At 36.5% G+C, this 17,630-nt stretch overlaps 1 protein-coding gene across 3 annotated transcripts in view; it reads right to left on the bottom strand.

The window, feature by feature from the left end:
* Positions 1 to 17,630, bottom strand: part of LOC117322298 (protein TANC2-like) — a 52,261-nt gene that overhangs the window by 12,464 nt on the left and 22,167 nt on the right. For 2 of the 3 annotated variants that reach the window (XM_033877127.1, XM_033877128.1), the window contains exons 3-8: positions 4,086 to 4,256; positions 3,549 to 3,719; positions 2,433 to 2,720; positions 1,489 to 1,710; positions 722 to 850; positions 147 to 248 (exon numbers count right to left, since the gene is read on the bottom strand). In XM_033877127.1, coding sequence (XP_033733018.1) covers positions 147 to 248; positions 722 to 850; positions 1,489 to 1,710; positions 2,433 to 2,720; positions 3,549 to 3,719; positions 4,086 to 4,230 — 1,057 coding nt within the window. In that variant the 5' untranslated portion in view covers positions 4,231 to 4,256. Of the gene's footprint in view, positions 1 to 146; positions 249 to 721; positions 851 to 1,488; positions 1,711 to 2,432; positions 2,721 to 3,548; positions 3,720 to 4,085; positions 4,257 to 6,138; positions 6,243 to 17,630 lie in introns of those variants that run through there. The other variant, XM_033877129.1, reaches the window with a different exon arrangement.

Below are 17,630 nucleotides of genomic sequence, written 5' to 3'. Positions count from 1 at the left end.
GCAGGAACTGGAAATAATTAAAAACAGCTGTGTTTTAATCAAATGCACTAGATTTGACATGGAATACATGAAGTCTAATGAAAAATATCTGGCTATAGAGTAACATTAGCTATATCTGTAGACTGGTGGTCAGTGTTGTGCCCTACCTCTGCTGTCTGAGTGACCGATAGTGGCTCGAGCTGACCGGCGACTTGAAGAACGACCTCTGTTGAACAGCCCCAGATCCTCGATCTGACCGGGTGTCGAAGCTGCATAAAGAAAACAAGGGTAACTCTAGGTTATTCTGTATACTGTAAATGTACATGTTTTAGTGGTTACCTTATTTTAGCGGTAATCTTATTTTAGCAATTTTTTCACTAGAATAATTTGGCTAAATTCTGATTGAGCTAAGGGTAGTTTATCGTCAATGTTTGATATGGCAAGCATTGTCGGAGCGCTAATTTAGCATTGTGCTAATCTGTTTTAATTAGCTTTTGCACTAAAATTTGAGCACGTCAAAATAAGCACATTTACAGTGGTTTAATCTTTCCCTCAATTTTATATTTTCTAAATTTTGAAAATATGAAGTGTTTTATCAATATAAATCCAATTGTGGCATCATTCTACAATAAAAGTCATATTTCGATAGTGCAAATTTGATATCAAGATACATATTTTAAAAGGCTGCGAGGACTGACTTGTGACAAAGTGGGGGTGCTGTGCAGTGAGTTCGATGACTTACTTGTGATAGAATGGGGGCGCTTTGCAGTGTTGTTCGGGCTCATCTGTGAAGTGTCAGAGCTGTGGTCACGACTAGGGAACAGCGAGCCTAACCCCATGTGTATACCCGATCGCTCACTACTGGAGGACACTGTTATCAAAAATGTCACATGTAGCTAGTTCTACTTAATTCATAGGGAGATACATCTGACAAAGACTAAATGTGATCAACTGAAAACAACAATAGTCTATTGTATTTTTCGATCTACACAATACCAAAAGTTACATACTTTATACTATTACCACCCTCTAAAAATATTGAGCTTCTATTTTTCCATCTTTTAAATTTTAAGTTAATAAAAGATTAATTACATCCAAAGAAATGCTAGAATTCTCCTTATCTACATTTTTGTCAGTAATTTTCTATCTTATAAGAAATAATTATTTGGCTGCTGTTTCTCATTAACCCTTTCACCCCTACTAACCATATTGGACTTCAAATGATGAAGGCATGGCAGAGTCCACTTAGGTTTCTTAGGGTTGAAAGGGTTAAATTTTGTTGCTGTTAATCAGATAATATTTCTGTAACATATAGGTGCCATTTGATTTTATGCATTTTTGTGACAAGCAAGTGTATATGAAATCGGGGGTGAAGCATTTTTACGATTCATTGATATGTTACCAAATGGTGAAATCAAACAATATCTAAACAAATTAGCTAATGAATGAAAAAGTGTGTGAAACTAGTCGAACTCTCCTGTACCGTGAGGTAAAGAGTTACTCCTGTACCTGTAAGGGTTGACAGGGGACTGGTGTCGGAGATCCCGTGTTCAGGTGTAGCCTCACCGCTGGCTAGAGATGAAACACTAGTAAATGTCTCCTCCGTCTGGTTCACCACTTGGGAGTTCGGGGACATTGTGTCAGACCGATCTCCTAACAGTAGGCCGAGTCGTGTGATCAGGTCGTTCTGGGCAACGTCTGGCGGTGGAGGTGGTGGGCTGGCCTTGCCTACTGTAAAACAATCGGATGAAAATTTTAAACTGACCATGTAACCTTAGTTCAGACAAGATTCAAAGCATAAAATCAAAGATCCTCCGATGGTATCATCTTGTCCATGTATATACTCTAAATCACAAATCAGTTATATTTCGCATGGAATTTATTTTTCGCATTCATACTTTAGGAGAGTCAAGTGAATCATGAATTCAAATCCTTTTGTGAATATTTGTACAAAAATAACACCTTTAGATGGCAGGCAAGCTATTGCATGGTTACCGATAAATGAGTCTTACCGAGTCAATGACCCTAATAGCTTATCTTTCGCAAATTTAAAGTCATTTCTAGATCAGGATTCGTGGAATCGTGTATTTACAATATGTCTGAAGAGGTAAGTTCGTAAAATAAAGTATTCGCAAAGTCTAAGTGATTAATAGTAATAAATACGGTTCATGATGTGCTATTGTTTTATTGTTTAAAATAGCCACACAGAACAACAAAATATTTACACAGAACAGAACCAGCGTAAATAATGAAATAGTGTATAAGCTCAAAAAACAAAAAATATAGCCACACGCTATGTCCTCTGTTACATATTGACAGGCAGATCTGAAAAAAACATCATACTCCTCTTTCTTGCATTGCAAAACAGCACAGACATAATATCAAATAATTCACTTGACCATTTGACTGACCATTGTCCAGTTTCGAGGAATGCAACAGATCGTGATACACACCTGGACTAAAGCTATTGCCCAGCTCCAGAGAATGAACTTCATTGTCTAATCGTGACAATTCGTCAAGACTGTCGTTGGTTGTCATAGTGATATTGTTTGCACCGAGGCTTGGAGAGCCATTGGCTGGGCTACTAGTGAACTGGTGTGCACTCGGCTCTGGCCTGTAGTTCTTTGCGGGTGGCGGAAGTGGTGGAGGAGTAGTTCCTACAGAGGTCGGAGAGGTCAAAGGTCGGAAATATCGTGGTTTGGCAGGGACAGGAGGCTGTTGTTGCTGATGATGATGAGATCCTTAATGGCAAGAAAGGAAACTTCGTCAGCAAAAAATATAATTTTGATAATAATAGGCTAATAATTTGAAGAACAGGTGTTGTTTGAAATGCTACAGCATACACACAACATTTACTTTTTAGGGTACCATTTCACAAAGCTTCGTAACTTATTAATTTTCATAAATATTAACTAAGTTTTTCGGAACTTTTTTGTATATCATGTCAAAATTGTACATTCTCTCTGTAATAACATACTGCTCAAATTGGTCCTTTGAGGCCTTTTCTTGTTAAATAAATATCTAACTTACACCAAACAAGGAGGAAGAATAGCATTTACCAGAAAGTTTAGTCCAAAACAGAATTAATTCAGAAAAAATAATTTGAAATAAAAATTAGTTTCACAATTAGAATTCATGGCATTGTAGTTAAGACCCTACAGGAATATTCCCACAAATAATTAACACTTCATCACTATTTTTTATAAACTCTATGCCTTGGGAGAAACTCATCCAGAAACTTTAACCAACTGTTGCCGGACAAAAGGCTTACCCAGGTATATCAGTATGCATTCCATAGGGTATCCAAGAAAATTCCAAAGTCAGACAAAAACTAGAAAATGTCTGTAGAACATAAATGCCCCCGCTGCCACCTGACAGCCCCGAAACATAGTTTGGTGAGGATCACATCAGCAGTTCCTGAGATTAGTTAGTTACATTGCATCGGGACGGGGCGGGCATGGACGACCCTTTATCCCCCCCCCCCCTCCCATTTCATAGCGGGGGCATAAACATACGAAAAACCTATGATAAATATATTAATTATTTCCTTTTCTAATCATAAAACTTACCTGATTGTAGATTTGTGGGGTTGTGAGGTGTGGCATATGTAGAGGTATTTTGGGGAAGATCGCTGTGATGGTTTTTCTTGATGGGTGTGAAATGTCCATTGGTTTTCACGGTTGAACGATACGGCTCGTTTCCACGATGGTTTTGATAAGGTGGAGAATTTACAGGACTTCCTATGAAATACAAAATATTGAATACATATATCATGTCGGTTAAAACATTTTATAAATAAACTTCACTTATTTTACAACGAATTGCGTAGGGAGTTATAATAACTTATATTAATAACTCTTGTTGGCCTAGATGAGAGTGCACAATCCACGTGGTCGCTCGCAGTTGATGACCAAACTTTTCCATTTCCGATCGCGGAAATGAACCACGGTTGCCTGGTAGCAGGCAAGTGTGTTACAACTTTGCCAACTGATCATCCAGTTTTAAAAAGTTCTTTTTTTTTTCAGTTTTTTTTTTTTTTAAGTTGCAACTAAGGAAAATATTAAAATGCTTTATCATGATTGTGAGTGAATTTAACATGTACATACTTCCGTCGCACATGGGACAGCTCTCGTAGGTGACAAGACATGTAAAACAGAGCTCGTGTCCGCAGGCCTCGACCAGCTTCCTCTTCCTGCCTTTATCAAACGGCATGTGGCATACTGGACATATATCCAGACTGGATCTGTCCATGTTTAACTCTCGAATCACATCAAGGTCTGAAAAATAGCAAACACAACCTCTGTCAACATTAGGCCATCTATAAAAATATCTTGGTTTACTGTAACCCGACCAGGGGGTTTTACATATATGGCTAGGTAGGTAGTGCTGAACTTTTTTTTATTCAGTTATGAAAATAGATTTTCAACCTTAAATACAAAAACAAACCAGAATATAAACTGTTTGGAAAATCATTATTCATTTTGTGGTCTAAAACAAAAGAAACACACACCAAGCTTATTTGGGTTTGCGAGATGTATTTTCAAACTTGCAAAGCAAGTTCAGGATATAAATATCCGGAGCGGTCAAGTCATTAAAAAAAAATATATATATTTTTCACAATAAAATTTTCTTACAGGCGGATTTTTTCTGGGTGGGGCAGGTTACGCCAAACCAACTATATTTTTATTTTGGCCTTTTAACAGTCAGGTACTAGAGTCTTAACACAAAGGTGAAGATATATACAGAGTCTTATATTAACACTCACTTAAGGAAAATCACCTAACCTGACTCATAGGCATTTTATATTGTCAAGGTATGCTTCCTTAATTATCTGTTAGATATTAAATATTATGAAAAAAAGTTTTCAGAATAATGGGAAATAAACTGACTAACACCCAAGGTCATCAGGTCAAAGGTCAAGGGGTAAGATGGCTGGTCAGTATATACATGAGTTACTTATAAGTGATTATTCGGTGGGTGGCTCCAGGGGTAGGTGTTTTTTCATCATAACATTTATTTATAAATCAAAGACAGAGGTATAGGTACAAGGGCCTCAAACAGGTAAATTTTACAAATCCCACTCCTAGGTAAGCGTGGAGTTTTTCGTCTAGTAAATCTTGAGCCTCCTTAGGCAAATGGACTCGCCTTTTCACATATGAGTGTGTGTAGCCTTATAAGGATAGAGTGTCCAGCTACTGTATCACATGAAATATCTGTGTATTTGTGGGTACTTTCTTTCATGGTTTCAATAGCTATCTAGATAGTTTTGAGGTAATAATTCACCAGCAAATTGTGGTCTAGCATTTCAACATCATATTGTTGTATTTATTATCATGCTTCTTATCTCAACCACAAAAACCACAAATGTTTACACAATGACACTAAAGACATTTCCTGTAACACAGTAAATTTTGGAAATCCTTGAACCCGGACGAAGGGAATTTGAGTGAAAAGGAATTCATATTGCATAATGAAGAGCATACACTTCCTCAATTCATACACAAGTTTGTTATCTTTTTGTCCAATGGGAGAACATCTTTTTAATAATTTCACTGATTTATTGTGACCTGCCCTTCCTTGTGATGAGATATCGGTGAATCGACAGATAGACATCGCATCATGGCATAAACTAGCATGTCCTTTAGTGTCTCAAGACGCCACAGCCAGAGACCTTTAGCTAGCTGAAGAACTAATTCATACTGCTTACTTCTTTGTAGTGGCATTTCAGAGAATGAATATGGTTACTGTTGAAATTTCTACCAGCAGAGTGGTTTATTTATAATATATAAAATTCCACACAATGGCTACATGTACAAACATTGTACGTCTGACTAAACGGATGGTTAAGCCATGAACTTCCACTTGGACTATATATATATTCATAAAATAGCAATTATGTGTCATCTTTCGTTTGGGGAATGCGAAACTTAAGACGTTATATGATGATATATTATCACATTACATAAAGGCATGCTTGTGAATTTTTATTGTTGTAACTCTTTCAGCGAGATGTATAATTTTTATAAATGAAACACATCCATGACTAACCTGTTTAAATAGTTACAAACATTAAACATGCATGTCAGGTAGACCTGCGCTTACCTGTCTCACCTGAGATTTTTACCTGCCATAGCATCAACAGTTACAACTTAAACTTACCTCAGGGATTTTGAGGGTAATTATCCTGCATCCGGTGCCGTGACATGTGAGAGAACTGGGAAAGCCCACCCCCCCCTCCCTCTGGCCACGTCGGGACAGGTTCACCGAACACACTTGTATGAAACACGCTGTCGACTACACATAGAATACCAGTGGTCTACCTGTATATATCACACCTGTCACACATCTATGTTACATGTAACGTAGCCCCTAAAGTCCCATACTTACCTGTACAGGTAAAAAGTCACCTGCAGTCTCGGTCTATTTACAATCATGATGGTTTGTATATATACTATACAGAGGGACTTAGTGATTCCCTCACATACTCTAGCCCATATTTTGCTACTTTCAGTATATTGTATATAGACCCGTCCACTCTCGGCAGGATGCGCAGAATATGATACAGCAGATAATTACCTCAACCGTGAACCATATGTTAAATTATTGTCACCCTTCATCATACACATTTTTCTAGCCGATTATTCGTGTCGTCATTTCCGTATTGTGTTCAGGAATTTTAATGCGGTAGTGAAAATTTTCATAAATGCTTGGAAACGCCTGGCATATGAGTATGAGTGACGAAAACTACAGCTCAGCTCAACGTCAGGACATTACTTGGAAAATGATTATAGAGTGAATCATAAAACAATTCTTTACAATTTCACACAACAATCATATTCAGTGAATAGAGGAAAGACAATGACATACATTCGTATGTGTAGAAATCTCTTATTTTGACTTGACTTGAAAAATTTGAGGATTGCCAGACACATTTTTGGCATATGTCTCAAATTGACACATGAGGACAGACTGGCCTCACATTGACACATGAGGACAGACTGGCCTCACAATGACACATGAGGACAGACTCGCCTTACATTGACACATGAGGACAGACTCGCCTCACATTGACATATGAGGACAGACTGGTCACACATTGACACATGAGGACAGACTGGCCTCACAATGACACATGAGGACAGACTCGCCTTACATTGACACATGAGGACAGACTCGCCTCACATTGACATATGAGGACAGACTGGTCACACATTGACACATGAGGACAGACTGGCCTCACATTGACACATGAGGACAGACTCGCCTCACATTGACATATGAGGACAGACTGGCCTCACATTGACACATGAGGACAGACTGGCCACACATTGACACATGAGGACAGACTCGCCTCACATTGACACATGAGGACAGACAGGCCTCACATTGACACATGAGGACAGACTCGCCTCACATTGACACATGAGGACAGAATGGCCACACATTGACACATGAGGACAGACTCGCCTCACATTGACATATGAGGACAGACTGGCCACACACTGACACATGAGGACAGACTCGCCTCACATTGACATATGAGGACAGACTGGCCACACATTGACACATGAGGACAGACTGGCCACACATTGACACATGAGGACAGAATGGCCTCACATTGACACATGAGGACAGACTCGCCTCACATTGACACATGAGGACAGACTCGCCTCACATTGACACATGAGGACAGACTCGCCTCACATTGACACATGAGGACAGAATGGCCACACATTGACACATGAGGACAGACTGGCCACACATTGACACATGAGGACAGACTGGCCTCACATTGACACATGAGGACAGACAGGCCTCACATTGACACATGAGGACAGACTCGCCTCACATTGACACGTGAGGACCGACTCGCCTCACATTGACACATGAGGACAGACTGGCCACACATTGACACATGGGGACAGACTGGCCACACATTGACACATGAGGACAGACTGGCCTCACATTGACACATGAGGACAGACTCGCCACACATTGACACATGAGGACAGACTGGCCTCACATTGACACATGAGGACAGACAGGCCTCACATTGACATATGAGGACAGACTGGCCTCACATTGACACATGAGGACAGAATGGCCTCACATTGACACATGAGGACAGACACAATTCCATACTGGCCTCAGTTTGACCAACAAAGTTAATCTCTTTAATAATACAGAGATACCTAACAAAATCTACTTGCTAACATTAATTGAGAATTTAAAAGATACCATTGGCTATGATACATCTGGTTATAATAAATGAGGGATAGAACCGTTTTTATTAACACTTAACCTGCAAGTTAATCAGAGTACTCAACCGATATGTCAACAGAACTTGATCTAGCCATACATGTGTCAAACAAGGACTCCTGTTCAAACAAATTAATATGACTATCAACAATATTTTCAATCTCACATTTATCAAAGATATCTACCTGTATGTTGTCCTGGCGTTCAACATTAAAGATTTGGAGGACATCCATGGTAAAAAGAATACATTTAATGGCTTCCGCCGTGCACCTCAGTAGGGGTGGGCTCGTTACCTGAACAGGTGTATACAGGTACATACACGGGTAAGAAGTCGCTGTATGCGAGACAATACACAGCTAATCTGTCATTGTCTATGAAACAACCTACCGGTGATCGCCAATTCATTACGACGACTCGAGATAAAATCTAAGCCGTTTCTGACATGTACGCATTAATTCAGCTTACAACACAAGGAGATTTGGACGAGTATTCACATCATGCTAACAATTCTGAGTTTAAATTCCAGATTTTATGAATGAACCGATTTTTATTGTCTTCTTGAATAATTTAATTTACATATGAGTTGTTCAAAAGTTCACAGTAGAGAAAAAATGCTGAATGGTCCGAAAAACTACCAAAAGCCAGTGGGAACATGAAATAACCCCGATATTATTTCCGGTTTTATGAAATGTTTGTAAAACAAGTGATACGTGTATCTCCACTGCCACATTTTGAATTCTTTAAAATGTTTGTTGTTGTGACCCCTAATTTGTCAGGTGAGTGATGCGTAACCTACAGGTAAGGTTGTGGTTTAAAATAAAGGTTAGTCATAGGAAAACCGACATGCTACACTAATTTTAATCTGAATGACTGGCCTAGGACTGTAGTAATTACATCGTCAATCCTTAAGTTTCAAAATGAAAGGGGAGCTTGTCCTGAATTGGAGAAGGGGCTGTTTTCGGTTGACCTGAGTACTGTTGATCTACAACATCGGTGATACAGAAAGTATTAGTATGCTGAGAAATGCAGATAAAATTTAATACCAATTGTCTTAAGGGAAAGTTCAGCATCTAGCACTATATAGATTTTTTATTGTGTCATATGCAAAGAATATTAAATTAATTAATCACATTACAGAAAATATCCTGTGTAAACCAGTAATTATTCATACGGGAACCATTATTGTTAGCTTGGGTAGAGCAGTTGACAAATACAACGTTAGATTCAAACACACGTTTATATATGTGTAACAAGAGATCATATATTCAGCAAATTTTACAAAGCCAAGTGTAGTACAGTACAGTGGGGGAGCACAGAATTGATGTATATAGTGAGGTAGCCACCAGCTACTACAAAGCCTTAAATTGACACTGACTAGTTACCGGTATATCAGATGTTTGTGGACGTCATGTCTCCATATAGTTTGATGTTGGGGGGGGGGGGGGGGGGGGGGGGGCGGGCTAGTGATGAAGTGTCGGGACACCTTAACCACTCGGCCACAGCTAGTGATGAAGTGTCGGGACACCTTAACCACTCGGCCACAGCTACCGCTCAACAGGTTAAGCTGAATTAGATAACTTACCAAATGTGAGAATTTATACTACATATGAGTTTCCTCAGCACCTCAGCTTTAGAATTGACCTGTTATTTTTTTCACACAGTATATATATATATATATATATACATATATAAATATATATCAACAAACACTTAAAAGCATCCAGAGAAGCACCCAGTGACTGTCCATTAAAGCGACTGACCCATTAGATGGCCTTGGGCTACTCTCTGACTTGAATAACTTCATTAAATTATTCAAGCCCAATCATCAATCCATTAAAACAGTACGGAATGACTCAGAGTCTTAGGGAGTGCTCACCTCCAGGAAATATCGTGGACTAGATATATATATACATATAAATATTGGAAATAATCCATAACTAAATTACAAAGATTTAGATTGATGATTAGCCATTTTGTCTGACCATGACTAATTGATCAGGATTTTCGGTGATTTATCATGGTTTTAACTATAACATGGAAACTCTTAGAGTTATTGAGATTCATAGCAGACTTGGAAAGTGATTAAATGAAAAAAAAATCATTAAAACTGCATTAAATGATATTTTAAAACATAGCTATATATATATATACCTTGAAACCTATTCCAATACATTCCCTCCACTTTGGTTAATGTTTAAAAGATCTTTAAAAATACTTTTTTTTTTAAAGATCTTTTTGTGTACTGAGGTACTATTAACTTTTGTCAGTTGTATACAGAAATGAATTTAAGTTTTTACCTGTTTTCTCATAGATATGAATTTTATGATAAAGATCTCTCCTTTCTTATTTATAATCAATCAATAATTGATCATAAATCATTTCAGAAATTGAGATGATCCATCGTGACATTTTAAGTGATTTCCAACCCTAGAAAAAAAATTCTCTATCAACCAAACTTTCTTGTGCTTTCTTTCTCCTATCTAATTTTGCTAATGGTTGTTTCAGTATCTGACAATCTACCAGACTGACCGACATTACTGACCAGTCAGTGGACACACATGGTGACATTTTGATCATTAAGTCAACCGAGTCTGCCACCTGTTGTCCTTACAAACACAAGGCCACCCAGACTTGATATTTACAAAGGACAGAAGTCAATTTATCACCGTAACTGACCTGTTCTACAACATTAAACGCCCAGGTCGTAAATATCTAAGGTACACACATAAAAACACTTGTAATGTCGCAAATAAATAGCTTCATATGATTGTCTAAATAGCGAAAATGTACAAAGGCCCCATCAACTTTTAAATTTTGTTAGTTGTGTAGAGAAAAGAAATTGAGAATTTTTGCCTATTTCCTTATGAATATGAATTTATTTTGTGATAAATAGAATCTGATACTTGTGTACTGAGGTACTATTAACTTTGAATTTTTTCAGTTGTAATGAGAAATGAATTTGAGGTTGATGATTTTTGCCTGTTTCCTCATAGATATGAATTTTTGTGATAAATAGAATCTCACACTTGTGCACTGAGGTACTATTAACTTTTGAATTTTGTCAGTTGAAAAAGAAATAAATTGAGAATGTTTGCCTATTTCCTTATGAATATGAATTCATTTTGTGATAAATAGAATCTGATACTTGTGCACTGAGGTACTATCAACTTTGAATTTTTTCAGTTGTATTGCGAAATGAATTTGAGATTGATGATTTTTGCCTGTTTCCTCATAGATATGAATTTTTGTGATAAATAGAATCTCACACTTGTGCACTGAGGTACTATTAACTTTTGAATTTTGTCAGTTGAAAAAGAAATGAAATTGAGAATGTTTGCCTATTTCCCTTATAGATATGAATTTTGTGATAAAATAAAATCTCACACTTGTGTACTAAAGTACTATTAATTTTCGAATTTTGTCAGTTGCATAGAGAAATGAAATTGAGAGTTTTTGTCCATTTCCTTATAGATATGAATTTATTGTGTGATGAATAGAATCTGATACATTTGTACTTGTGTATTGAGGTACTATCAATTTCAAAATTTTGTCAGTTGTATAGAGAAATGAATTTGAGAGTTTTTGCCTATTTCCTTATCAATATGAATTCATTTTGTGATAAATAGAATCTGATACTTGTGTACTGAAGTACCATTAACATTAAAATTTTGTCAGTTTAAAAAGAAATGAAATTGATAATGTTTGCCTATTTCCTTAGGAAAATGAATTTATTTTGTTATAAATAGAATCTGATACTTGTGTACTGAGGTACTATCAACTTTTGAATTTTTTCAGTTGTAAAGAGAAATGAAATTGAGAGTTTTTGTCCATTTCCCTTATAGATATGAATTCATTTTGTGATAAATATAATCTGATACTTGTGTACTGAAGTACCATTAACATTAAAATTTTGTCAGTTTAAAAAAAATGAAATTGATGATTTTTGCCTGTTTCCTACTAGATATGAATTTTGTGATAAATAGAATCTCACACGTGCACAGAGGTATTAGTAACTTTTGAATTTTGTCAGGTGTAAAGAGAAATGAATTTAAGAGTTTTTACCTATTTCCTTACAAACATGAATTTTGTGATAAATATAATCCCACACTTGTTTATTGAGGTACTAAAAACTTTTAAATTTTGTCAGTTGTAAAGAGAAATGAATTTGAGAATTTTGCCTATTTCCTTACAAATGTAAATTTTGTGATAAATAGAATCCCACATTGTGTCATTGCGATACAGAATTAATTAAACTTTTTAAATAATTTTGTATGCAACTTTTAAAAGGGCTCATAATGTATCAAATTATTGAATGCATATAATAAATTCTGTTTTACATTGAAACTTATGCAAGACACTCTATTTCTGCATTAAATCTGAAACATGCTAGAACATATATATATATATATACATCTTTAAACATGCTAATAATATAGTGTAGGTTTTTTGGCATGAATCCTTTCCTAGTCCTTATACTAAGTCAATAATATAAAGAAGTGGTCCATCATTGTGCTGGCAAAGATTAAATATTCATTTGTATAGGACCAGTAATCTTAGTTGCATCATGCAGAGCAACTCTCCATATATGTACGTCTGAAAAAAGCACTGGGCAAATGACAAAAAAAATAAGAATTGTACATCTCTAAGTATGTGTAAGATAACCCATTGCCCACTGTACGCTAGTGACAAGGGTAATCACTCCATCAATCTCATAAAACTTTCTCCAAAAGACTATGAATGTCAATAAACGCTCTTTAATACCGTATTTATCCTCAAATAAGCCCGCTCCCTCCCAGGATAAAAGTTAATCATCAAAGTTTAGGGAGGCTAATTTGTAAACTTCTTTTAAGTTACTATTTCAAAATTAATGATTCTGCAAAAATGAAAAGAGAGGCTTATTTATGTCCTGCAGGAGGTTAATTATTGATAAATATGGTAAAAAAAAAAAAAAAACACCCCAAAAAAAAAAAACAACCACCAAAAAAGACTCTGAAATGTTATGTTCTTTTAAACACTCCTTGAATGAATCTCACATCTCTAGGGCATTTATTAGAATAACTATGTTATTTTGTTTACTTTTAACATTTAATTTGCTCATGGCTTTTAAGCATTTATCAGAATAAATACGGTATTCTGTTATTAACACAAGTTGCTCATAGCTGTCTTAAAAAAAAAGTCAACAGATTCTGAAAAGAAACAAGACTGTTATTCTTTACTTGAAACCCACCGTATACAATCTACAATCTATCCTGTATAAAAATACTTATTTCATCTCGCTTCCGCAAATAGCAGAGGCTTGAAGATTTCAGATCAGGCCTAAATCAACTTAGACGGCTAAAAATGTTATTTTACATCTGAATGTAATGTCTACTTAAATCCATAGTGATGACGGAGGTCGAAAATACCCAGGCATTACGTGCCCTGCTGACTAATATTGCCTGATAAGTTCTTATCCAGAAACATACTCATTTGAACATCTGTAGGAAAAAAGGCAAGGTACTTCACAGTTCAAACTAGTATATGTATCGCAAAACTCATTAAAACTATCTCTTCTCTCTCAAGTCCGGTTTTTTTCCCTGAATTTATTAAACTTACCGTTTTTTTTCTTTCTGATGTGGCTTGCTCAGGTGCCTAAAGCCTTTGTTACGTTTATCACGAATAATAAGCACACATTGCTAGACCCACATTTAAAGTATGTGCACTCACTTGGCAGAGCTTGTTGACAATGTGCCAACACTGTGAGTTTCATTTATTGTGTGTGTATTTTAAAGTATCTTTTTTGCTCAAATGGAATTTAAGCTTATCAAACGATACATATGACTTTGGAAGGATATTTGATGAATTCGCAGGTTGGAAATAAATTTTGATTTGAAAAGTTTTACCTATGAATTGTGTTCATATAGCTGTGTGTCTGTCACTCGAGATACACCTATTGTGATACAACCATAGCTTTGATACAGATATCTGGATCCCTTTCAGTTTTCTACGCTCAGCAGAACGTGACTACGGATGTCACACCATTATCTTACAAGCTGTGTCACACATATACAATGTGTCATATTCAGATTATTTTTGTTCACATCTCCACGAATCTTTAGTATGCTGCTATTTAATTTATTTGATTTAAATTAATTAGGATATTTTTTCAGTGATTTTTTCTGAAACAGAGATGACAAGCAGAGGAAGACTTTGAGAAATCTCCACATATCATTGGTCCCTATCAAATCTACAAGTATCTGGATGGCAAGTAACGAGAGACTTCAAGTAATCACAGCATACCAGTGGCCCCTACCAAATTTATCTGGATGACAAGAAGAGAGAGTCTTTAAGAATCACAAGCATACCAGTGGCCCCTACCAAATCTATCTGACAATAAGTCCATGTCTGGTAATAAGCCTACCCATGTCTATTACAGTTTTGTAGCTGTTTCATTGAAATGAACCTGCCCACTACTCTAGATCTGAGTAAAAATGTATGTGTTGGTCCCCCGTCAGGGCTTATTACAGGATAAATACTGTAAATGTGTTGGACCCCTGGGCTTATTACAGGATGTATACTGTAATTGAGTTGACTACCTGGGCTTCTTATGGGATAAATACTGTAATTGGGTAGGTCCACAGGGCTTACTACAGGATAAATACTGTAATTGTGTTGGACCCCTGGGCTTATTACAGGATGAATACTGTAATTGTGTTGGACCCCTGGGCTTATTACAGGATAAATACTGTAACTGATTTGGCCCCCTGGGCTAATTACAGGATCAATACTGTAATTGAGTTAATTCCCTGGGCTTATTACAGGATGAATACTGTAATTGTGTAGGCCCACAGGGCTTACTACAGGATGAATACTGTAATTGTGTTGGACCCCCTGGGCTTATGGGATAAATACTGTAATTGAGTTGACTCCGGGGTCTCGCTGGGCTTATTACAGGGTAAATACTGTAACTGAGTTGACTCTGGGGTCTCGCTGGGCTTACAGGATAAATACTGTAATTGAGTTGACTCCGGGGTCTCCCTGGGCTTTTTACAGGATAAATATTGCAATTGCTTTGGCCCCCTGGGCTTATTACAGGATAAATACTGTAATTGAGTTAATTCCCTGGGCTTATTACAGGATGAATACTGTAATTGTATAGGCCCCCTGGGCTTACTACAGGATAAATACTGTAATTGTGTTGGACCCCTGGGCTTACTACAGGATATATACTGTAATCACTGTATAATGACCCACTGATTTCAAGTGTACTTTGGAAACAGGTGTCTTTATCTTGCCCATATGACCTGGTTTTGGCCTGATGTGGGGGCCATCTGATACAACCCAACATGTGGCTCAGGAAGAAAGATAACCTAAATATTCCTACTGTCAAAGTGAATATTTTTCAGGGAAGTAAAAATAATCAAATATTTATGTTACCTGAGACAAAAGTTCAGACAAACATTTGTGATAGCTTTTTAATAGGCATTTACTGGTAAATATGCTGTGTATCCAGTAAAGAATTAAAAACTATGCCTTTTGTTTCAGAAATATGAACAAGGTACCTTATGCCTCCACTGGACCTAGCTACGGAGCAGGTCTATATCTGAGAAAAAAAGTTTTTAGCTTTTCTCTTCATTGTCTTAGTTGACTTTTGATTTGGTAAAAAAATACCTTCAGAATTGAAATTGCTAGACACTAATTTGGGACAAGACAAATTGAAGATGATAGCAAACAATATCGCCCTCTATGGTCCTTAGGGGGGGGGACAATATAATTCATTTTGAGATATCTTTGGACTTGGTAGCTTCCTGTATAAGTACATGTATATTATCGGTTCAGTGGTTTCTGAGAAGAATGTCACTTGCTAACAAAGAAACGTTATACGAAAAAGGGACAAAAAGCCAATTACAACATGTCCCCTGAGATTTGATCGTACTTACATAAGTTGCTTTATAGCTAGCATGTAATACTTTACATTCAAAGAATACCCGTTTATGCCTTCTATCATTATCAATGAGCAGTAATTGAATATCGTAATTGTGTTTCATTTCTTACCATATTTAATATCTGGCTATGAACTCAAGTCTGATAATAAGCCAAGCCATGTCTATTCAGCAATGCAGTTTAGTAAAAATTTAACAAATGAATTTTCATTGTCCTGCCATGAAATAAGTCCAACGCCTACTTTGAGTAAAATCTTAAAAATCGATCAGCCCCCTGGTCTTATAACAGGATTTGTTTCCGATTGTCGTAGTCGAATAACCGAAAAATATGATTTTTCCAACCCAATTAAAACAATTTTTTTTTAACATGATTCAAGAGAAAATGGTTTTGGTTTTTGAATTTTTACCCCAATAAACGAAATAACCTAGTAAGCGTTACCCGATTAAGTGGAATGTACTGTATACAGTAATACGCAGCAAAAAATACTCCTTGGTATGTGTAATTAAGGTGATCAGGATATCATCAATATCCGAGAACATGATGTGGAGACTAAGCCCCACGGGGTGGGGCCAGTCCCCTCAGCTAATCCTGGTATTACACAAACATCCGTGTTTTAATACCTCACCGCCAATCTGCCATATTGCCTACTTGTACCATTGATTTAACTGAATGAAACCTCCATGTAGGAGAAGAGCAGACTGATATCATTATTGCTTGATAAGCAGAATAAAAAAAAATATTCCAAAAAAATGACAGTCGATATATTTTGCTCAACATTTCTCAACATTTTTTTACATAGAAGGCCAGAAAAAGACATTTCACTTCAAAGTGATACAATTGTTGACACCCAAATCAAATGCCACTAAATTTCAACAAGATCAATTGAATACTGGCAGAGATCTGGAACCACAGATTAATATTTTAAAGCTGAAAAAACCAAATGCCAATAACTATGGCTGTATTTTTTAAAATTGTTGAATCGAAATGCCGCTTCGGTAAACACAACTTGTCTGAACTCCATTGATTATGAAACCCACCAAGAAAATGCCATACCATAGTTCGTGTACATCTCAAAAAAAAATTTTGATAGGTGTATGAAAATGTAAAATAAAAACATTTTGACCCCACAGTATCAAGGACTGTATGTAAGAACTTCACACCAAGTGAATACTACCTTCCTATATGTAGACACAGTATTTGCTGAATAATAAATGTAAAAATACACCATACAGCTGTTCAGCCTAAATTCTCGACTTGTCAGTGATGTTAATGGTTATAATTAGAAGAATGGAAATGTAGAAAGGTAGCAGGGATGTTTTTTCACTGATTTCGGAAGGGGCCTTTTTGTCTCATTTTGGGAAGAAAATTGATGAATTGGGAAACATTATTCAGGAGTAAACTGCAAATTTTGGGATTTTGGCTTAAATATGAAATAATTTCAATTGGGAATGGCGGGGCCTATTAACAGC

Source organism: Pecten maximus, chromosome 2 (assembly GCF_902652985.1).
Source record: "Pecten maximus chromosome 2, xPecMax1.1, whole genome shotgun sequence".
NCBI classification, from domain to species: domain Eukaryota; kingdom Metazoa; phylum Mollusca; class Bivalvia; order Pectinida; family Pectinidae; genus Pecten; species Pecten maximus.
The sequence above is the reverse complement of the archived record's forward strand: the minus strand, read 5'-3'. Positions and strand labels throughout refer to the sequence as shown.